At 43.3% G+C, this 8774-nt stretch overlaps 1 protein-coding gene across 1 annotated transcript; it reads left to right on the forward strand.

Annotated features, from left to right (window-relative positions):
* The first annotated feature begins 1228 nt into the window (after positions 1-1228).
* LOC136529312 (U-box domain-containing protein 15) lies at positions 1229-3814 on the forward strand. Its single transcript, XM_066522394.1, has 4 exons — positions 1229-1709; positions 2004-2120; positions 2209-2634; positions 2720-3814. The coding sequence occupies exons 1-4, from the start codon at positions 1350-1352 to the stop codon at positions 3758-3760; spliced, it is 1944 nt and encodes a 647-aa protein (XP_066378491.1). The 5' UTR covers positions 1229-1349; the 3' UTR covers positions 3761-3814.
* The last annotated feature ends 4960 nt before the right edge of the window (positions 3815-8774 follow it).

Raw genomic sequence — 8774 nt, forward strand, 5'->3', positions numbered from 1 at the left:
GCCTATGCAGAATCATTGTTCGGCGTGCATGCGTTGCCATGCTCTAACTGCCGAAGAGCAGGGGTTGGATAGCGCAAGGGATGATGGGCAGTGCAGCCGGCAGCGAGCTCACCATGCATAGGCCGAGGGACTGTGGACAAGGCGGCAGTAATGGAGATTTGGGGTTAGGATTCCATGTTCAGCGGCCTTATAGGGTGAGAGGGGGAGCGGAGTTGGCTGACGGTGGTGGCGCTCGTAAGAGTAGACTGGAGAGGCGGGGGTGGACGGTAAGTGGTGCAGCAGCAAGGGAGTAAAGACACAGAGAACAAGAAAATACGGCGAAGTGAAAACCGAATGTTCACCTGGAAAGAGCGCCCTTCTCGAATGTATCTCTGGTTTAAAATAAGATCTCTCAATATAAAATGACAAATATAAATTTGAAAAAAATGAACACTCACCTAGAAAGAGCCCCCTTCTCGAATGTATATCCAGTTCAAAAATAAGATCTCTTAATTTAAAATGACAAATATAAATTTGAAAAAAGTAAATGGTAATGACAATAAAACTATAAAAGTTTCGGCAAAACAATGGACGCGGTACTGCACTGACAATAGAAGTTACTGGCAACATCTCGTTTCATTTGGACGGTAGCCTTTGCTCCATTTTTTATTCTCATCTTGTCTCACTGGCCCTGCCTTGCGCGTATATTCAAATTCGCAAATGTACAAAACATGCACGGATAAAGTAGAACAGTTTGTTTCTTTTGCTGTCACAGGTCAACTTTTGGATACGTTTACGGGCGCGAAGAAGGAAGGGGGGAAATTGAAATATTTGGAGCAGGGAAGGAAACCTCGGTGGCAGATGAGTAGCAGTGAGGTGCAATGGAATGGAACGAGAGAAGAACCGAAGAAGAAGAGCCCTCTCTCATTCTAAACGTCAGTTTCGTAGTTGTCAAAACCATCATAAAGTACTCCGTACTCTTCACCAATCTCACGCACGGTGCACATGCTGCAAACGTGCTATCATATATTTTGTCACACTACCACCGTTTGCACCGTAGATGTATTAATTTATCAAATTGTTGTACCTATTTAAACAGTTTATAAGTTATTGTATTAATTTGCATATATAATTTACTCTTATATTTTATTTATGGTTGCAATTTCTTGGGTTTTCTCCCATTTGCTATTTTCGGGAGATCGGGAATGGCAGCCCTTGAGGGCTCCCTCCCTGGAATTCAGCTCAGCCCGCGAAAAGCCTTCTTCCTCCTTGCTCTCTCCACCACATGCTCCTCACCTTCGTTTGCCATTCCGTCGCCATTCCCTTCCTCGGAGGATTCAGCGCACACCATCTAGCGCATTGACCGATCGATGCTGCCGTGGTCCATCTTTCCGCGGCAGGCGGCACCCGGGGGCGACTCGGAGCCGGAGCCAGAGGCGGACCCGTCCGAGGCGTCGGGGAGGCAGCTGTCGGACGAGGTCCTGGTGGAGGACCTCCTCGCCGCCGTCGCCTCCGCGCGGTCGTTCCAGGAGTTCCGCCGCTCACAGCGCAAGGAGTCCTTCGGCCTCCAACGCTGGCTCCAGCTCGTGCTCCCGCTCATCCAGGAGATCCGCGAGATCGGCCCGTCCCTCACCGATGACGCCTACCGCTGCCTCGCCCTCCTCGGCCGCGCATTCCACGCCGCTCGCCGCCTCCTCCGCTGCTGCCACGACGGCAGCAAGATCTTCCTGGTAATAAGACTGCACAACCATTCCCTTCTTCTTGGCGGTCTCTGAAATAAAACTGCTGCCATTGCAATACTCCAGTTTATGTCCCGTTTGAAAGATCAGATTATTTTTTAGTGTGTAAAAAGGTTACATTTTTAATCCTAATTTGTTTGTGTGGGTCCTATTTGTCCAATTCCATTTTAGTTCTGCACTGCACTGCCTAAAAGTATCTTCTTTATTACCTCGTGTCTGTCAGTCTGTGCCATGTGCAGACCAAAATATTGCATTTTGATTGATGATCTTGTCCCAAAATTTTAGGCTTTGGAGAGTGAGGCTGTGCTCGGGCGGTTTAGGGCCGTGTATGAGAAGATGAATCTTGCATTGGATGGGATGCCTTACTCTGAGATTGGCATTTCTGATGAAGTCAAGGAACAAGTAAATATTTGCCAACATTTTGGTAAAATGAAATGGTCCATCGTGTTCTCTTATCTGATGCAAACCGGCACTGCTTTGGTGGTTTCAGGTTGAGCTCATCAATGCACAATTGAAGAGGTGCAAGAAGAGAAGTGATACTCAGGACATGGAGCTCTCCATGGATTTTATGATGATACTCCAGAACAAGGAGGATGGAAATGCAGATAGAGCTATATTGGAAAGGCTAGCCAAGAAGCTCGAGCTGCAAAGCCTGGCGGATTTGAGAGCAGAGACTATGGCCATTAAAAAGCTTATCAACGAGAGGAATGGCCAGCTACCGGAAAGCACCAAGCACATAATAGAACTCCTCAACAAGTTCAAGGAGATTGCAGGCATCGACGAAAAGAACATCCTTGGGGATGTTTCCATACCAAAATATCTGGAGAAATGCCCATCTTTGATGATCCCAAATGAATTCCTCTGTCCAATATCACTCGAGATCATGACTGACCCTATCATCATTGCGAGCGGGAGGGTATGCTTTGTGCTATGCCATTCATGTTCCTTGATTGCAAAGCGAGATTTATTGTCTCATAGTCCATATTTCACCTGATTTGCAGACTTATGAGAGAAGAAGTATCCAGAAGTGGTTAGATGCTGGCCAGCGGACCTGCCCAAAGACGCAACAACCATTAGCTCATCTATCACTGGCACCAAACTTTGCGGTGAAAAACTTGATCTTGCAGTGGTGTGAAAAGAATAAAGTTGAGATTCAGATGGGAGAATCTGAGCCTGTAGCCGAACAGGAAGATCGCAAAGAAGACATTCCAAAACTGGTGAAAGATCTATCCTCTATTCATCTTGATGTGCAGCGAAAGGCTGCCAAGAAGATCCGGACACTTTCTAAAGAAAATCCAGAGAATAGAGCACTGGTCATTGAGAATGGTGGGCTCCCTGCTCTTATTAGCTTGGTGTCCTATCCCGATAAGAAGATTCAGGAGAACACTGTGACTGCATTGTTGAACTTATCGATTGATGAGACCAGCAAAGTTCTGATAGCAAAAGGAGGAGCGTTACCTTTGATCATTGAAGTCCTTAGGAATGGCAGCGTTGAAGGTCAGGAGAACTCAGCAGCGACATTGTTTAGTTTGTCTATGGTAGATGAGAACAAGGTGGCTATCGGGGTTTTGGGTGGTATAGCTCCTTTAGTGGCCCTCTTAAGGGATGGGACAATAAGAGGCAAGAAAGATGCTGCTACAGCACTCTTTAATCTGATACTGAACCATCCGAACAAATTGAGGGCTATTGAAGCAGGAATCGTGGCTGCTTTGCTGAAAATACTCGGCGACAAGAAACTGGACATGATAGACGAAGCACTGTCCATTTTTCTCCTCCTGGCATCACATCCTGGTTGTCGGAGTGAAGTGGGGACAACGTCTTTTGTTGAGATATTTGTTCAGATCACAAAGGAAGGGACTCCCAAGAACAAGGAGTGTGCACTTTCTGTTCTCCTCGAGCTAGGTCTGCATAACAACTCCCTTATGGTGCACGCACTTGGATTGGGTCTGCAGGAACATCTATCTGATATTGCAAAGACAGGTACAAGTAGAGCGCAAAGGAAAGCCAACTCTTTAATTCAGCTTTCTCGCAAGTCCTCATAAGAGAGTAAATAAAAACAAAACATCATGATGATTTTGCACAATGATACATGTAAACCGAGTTACTGAAAAAAGAAGAGGGGGGGGGGGGGGGGTTGCAAAAGAACATTGGTGCAGTGATGTCTATCAGTAAGATCATGAGAGGAAGATGGTATTAAGGAAGCAACAGTTCCTTTTTTTCGAATACATAAGAGAGAGCTAGGCATCATTTGAATTAAAATAGAAGAAAATGGTCTGAATACAATGCTTCCTTGGTAAACCCTTGGATCAAGTGAAAAAAGAAGAAAGGGGAGCAAGGGAGGCAAGGGAGGGAGTCACAAAATCAATTGGTGCGCCACAGAGCAAAAATAAAAAACTATCCGTAAGCAACTAAAACTAAATCTGCCACAAGGCACTCAGACTCTTTGCTCCCGCCATGAAGCAACAGTAGTATTGTAACTTTGAATTAGTAGACAGGTCTGTTCATCCACATCAGAATTGAAAGAAACATAAGGTAATTCATTTCTTGTATGCAGAATTTTGTTGTAATTCTTATATGGTAAATGTATAGAAGCTTTAATTCATAGGAAGGGTACATAATATATTGGGTGCATTGAAGGTATCATGTCTCAGCGATCACAAATTTTGCAAGTTCTGACCCAGACAATGTTGTTCAGCTTCTTGACGCAACTCGAAGTTTCATGCTTTGAATTTTTTCTATTCAATCTTGAAAATAACGTACTAGCAAAGACAAACATCAAATTCCCACCATAGAAAATAATATAATCTCACCCACATTTAGACATTCTGCATTTATGTGTCAGACATCACTTAGCTGAACGAAAAATGCATCAGGATGGATGTTCCAACTCCAACAGCTAATCATTCTCCTTAACGCTAAGGATCAATCTTTAAAAGCCTGGGGGACTACAGCTGGTGGAGCCCATGAGCATTTCTTGGATTCAGTTAAATTAGATCTATCAATGTACAGTTATGAATTTCTTCCAAAAAAAGTACAGTTTTGAATGATCATCAGAACCTGACAACGGCTGGTGGGCAGAGGTTTGTTACTTGCTTCTGTCCCAATAGGATCATGCAGCAAGAGCAACAGCGCCGCCGTCAAGGTGCGGCGCCGGTAGTGCCCTGACCATGTTCAGGTCGGTAGTGCCCTGACCTTCTGGTCGCTCTCTCTGATCCGTGTCTTTCTCATCTTTTGGATGGCTAATCTGGCCCTTTTGCGCACATGCATATTGGGCTATTCGTTTCAGAGAACTCAATATCCACTTACCCAAAAAGAATAATGAGCAAAAACGACCAGAGTTTTGGCTGACAACTGATGAAACCCAAGACATTTCAGCTGTTACATAGCCATGCTAGATAACAATTTAAATCCTAGTGAGGAAATTATGGGTGTGTTGGTTTTGAGAAATGTGATAGCCCACCATCATCTTCTCGCCCATCACTTTTGTTTGATTTTGGAGTTTGTGGATTAGAATGGTTGATTCTCCACCACTTATCCCTCGTAAGCTAATAATTGGGTACATGCACGAGGAATGAGGTGTTTCCATCAAAATTTTTAGGATAAAGTCACAATACACCACACCTCATCAACTCCACATGTCTAAACAAAGCAGTGCCAATCTTTGCTTGTAACTTTCTTACGTGGTTTTATTGGTTAGCGTGTGTTTTAATTTGTATGAGCAAATTTAAAGTCTTTGGGGATTTGTTGGTTTTATGCTATGTTGTGTATACATACGCATGTATTTACAATATAGCCTGCAGAAGCTTGTCCCAATATATTCCAAACCAGCATAGCTCGAAACAGTGGTGGCTTGTACAAAAAGTATATGCAACACAAATAGGAACATGTATATGAAATTTCAAGCCAAAGGCATAAATGGAATTTTGTTAACCTTAAATTTTTGCATCAATAACAAGGAGGAAGACAATTTATATAATTCTACAGAAATCATATATGCTACTGCATATATATGGGACAAGATCTAGCCATACGCTCAATAAGATCAATATGCAACGTCGAGGAAGTATTAACAAATAGTCGAGGACCATATATTCTTGTCTAGCACGGTTTAGACTAATGGCTGTTTGATCCCCTTGCACTTTTTCACCTGGCCTTGCCTAGCTAGGAAATGAAAAGGCATGCCTGTTTGGTTGGTAGGAATTAGGATAGCTTGCCTGGGAGCTTGTGCTAGCAAGAAAATTCCTGTCACAGTACGTACCGTCCACAACATGCCAGCAACAAGGAGCCCAACAGTAAAGAGGCCCGACACTCGATTCAGCGGCCCAGAATGGGGGCAAGTAGCCCAACCCGTTGCATCGGGTGATCGCTCTGTGGAACAGCTATGACAGAAAGTAGTTAAGAGAGGGGAGAGGAGAAAAGTTGGCATCGGTTCTAGGCAAGCTCTATTGGCAAGGTAACGCAAACCTTGCATGAGAACCTATGAGGCTGTAGCGGCGGACCCAGAAAATATTTTAGGGGGGGCTGAACAACACTGCTGTTCGATCTTAAATCTCAACCCCTACATTATAGAATTTTGCCTAAAAATTCATGAGAACTTCATAGAGGTTCCACTGCTGCGAAATAGATAGGGGCTTGAGCCCCCGCCCCACCACTGTATCCGCCCCTGAAGGCAAGGTAAGGCAAAACCTTGCCTGAGAGCCAATTACACGTATGTGGAGGACTAGTAAGAAAAAGTTTCAAACTTGTGGATGTTACGTATAGTCATGATCCATTTTCAAACGGCTCACGATAATGTCAATCTCAATACCAAGTATGTGTGGAGTAATCATTGATAGGATCTAGAACCTTTTTTCTACGTGACAAATGAACACCGCTGTAAGACCAAGAAAGGAAAGGCAAGAAAATAATAAATATGCATTATTCTGCTCATGGGTCTATAACCAATCTCTTTATTTATCTAGTAGCAAGTATCAAAAATAAAAAAACCCAAATCTATGTAAAAGATTGGACATTGGACAAACACATTCGGTATATAGTAATGAAAGTTCTTCGTGAGACACACAACAATAGATAACAATGAAACCCGCAAAAAACCACTTTATAATCAGCTCACTAATAGAGAACAGACCTTTCATCCGAGGTTAAAATGGGCTCTAGTCCCGGTATTTTTTGCGCTCGGGACTAGAGAGACCTTTAGTCCCGGTTGGTGTCTCCAACCGGGACTAAAGGTCCCTGCCCAACGGCTACTGCGCTCGGCACAGTGGCAGGGGACCTTTAGTCCCGGTTGGAGACACCAACCGGGACTAAAGGTGGACCTTTACTCCCGGTTGGAGCCACCAACCGGAACTAAAGGTAGACCCTTTAGTCCTGGTTGGTAATACCAACCGGGACTAAAGGTCCCCCGATGGGTTAGTTCAAAAGGGAAGCATCACATCCTTTGTCAGATGTGTTGTGTAGGTGAGGTGGTAAGCTACGCGCGAGGCAATACATGAGGTCTTGGGTTCGAATCTCACGAGACGCAGCGGTGAGAGGGATTATTTTTTTAAAGCGTTCCTGACCCGGGACTAAAGGACCCCCCTTTAGTCCCGGATGCTTGCTCCCGGGTGGGGAACCGGAACTAGAGGGGGTTCCCCACCGGGAGTAAAGCTTTGTTCTGTACCAGTGGCTGCCACGATGATAACCGACAAAATGCCACTTTCTAATCAGCTGCAAGTGATAGCCGATAAAACGCCACTTTATAAGTACGCTGCTAATGATAATTGAGAGAATGCCTTTATAATCAGCTGCCATTGACAGCTAAACACTTTATAATCAGCTGCCACTGGCAGCCAACAAAAAACCGTATTATAATCAGCTGCCAATGATAGCTAATAAAAAACACTTTTATAATCAGCTGCCACCGATAGCCGACAAAATACTGCTTTATAATCAGTACTAGTGAGATCACATCGGGAGCTAAGGAATCCGATAAAACCATGCTTTGTAGTTAGTTGACGATGATATTGCACGGGGGCAATCATAAAATGTGTGCCACGGTGCACATTGACAATAGCCTTTGAGGTGCTCGTGCACTTTATTTTGGAGTTGGACAAGTTTTAAGAAGGCCATATCAAGTTTTTTTTCCGTAACATTTCTGTGATGTGCATCAAGATTTGTGCAACTCCTACATATATAGCAATGATAAGATATTAAAGCACAGAAATGTATACTTTTATTTGTGATGGTGGATAGATAGTATAACTTGTTGGTTAAAATTTTTAGAATATGTAATTGTGGGAATATATGTAACAGAGTGAACTAGACTAATAATGTATAGTACTCCATCATTTTTAACTCGTTTTATCTTTTCTAGGATACATAGACAACTTTTACTATGGATGAGATCAAGGAAGACTTCTCACATGGCTCATTGGCTCTACTTCTTCTACATCAGATCAAGCCAACTCAAGAGACAGAAAAGAAATTTATATATCTATATCTACATCTGTATCTACCTATCTATCCCGAAGCTTAAGCTTGCGTGTACGTAGTTGACTGCATGTCCCTTGCAGATCACTTAAGCTTGCCCGATCGAATCAAACAAAAGGTTAGTTCCAAACCGAGAGAGAAATAAATAATTATTAAAGGCAAAAAAAAAATTACTAGCTAATGGCATCTTTCCTAGGCCTTGTTTAGATTGCAAATTTTTGCAATCTGGACACTGTAGCACGTTTCGTTTGTATTTGATAAACTTTGTCCGATCATGGACTAACTAGGCTCAAAAGATTCGTCTCGTGATTTACAACCAAACTGTGCAATTAATTATTTTTTACCTACATTTAATGCTTCATGCATGCGTCCAAAAATTGATGTGATGAAAAGAGAGTGAAAAAACTTGAATTTTGAGGCAATCTAAATAAGGCCCTAGTCCTTCTTTGGGCACCGTCTTTCAGTGCGCACGTAGTAGCAATTAAAGGTCAGTCAAATGCACATGTCAGCCCTCTATACGTGTGCATGTAGCATGCACTGCGTGTGATATATAGAGAACTTATTGTTTGTAAGAAGCAGCCATAATGA

This window comes from Miscanthus floridulus, chromosome 19 (genome assembly GCF_019320115.1).
Source record: "Miscanthus floridulus cultivar M001 chromosome 19, ASM1932011v1, whole genome shotgun sequence".
Lineage (NCBI taxonomy): Eukaryota > Viridiplantae > Streptophyta > Magnoliopsida > Poales > Poaceae > Miscanthus > Miscanthus floridulus.

What these genes read in the sequence shown, in the direction of transcription:
- LOC136529312 (XM_066522394.1), top strand. Translation starts at nt 1,350, where the DNA reads ATGCTGCCGTGGTCCATCTTTCCGCGGCAGGCGGCACCCGGGGGCGAC. An exon ending in ACGGCAGCAAGATCTTCCTG is followed by an intron (nt 1,710 to 2,003) that starts GTAATAAGACTG and finishes CCAAAATTTTAG; the next exon opens with GCTTTGGAGAGTGAGGCTGT. An exon ending in CTGATGAAGTCAAGGAACAA is followed by an intron (nt 2,121 to 2,208) that starts GTAAATATTTGC and finishes TGGTGGTTTCAG; the next exon opens with GTTGAGCTCATCAATGCACA.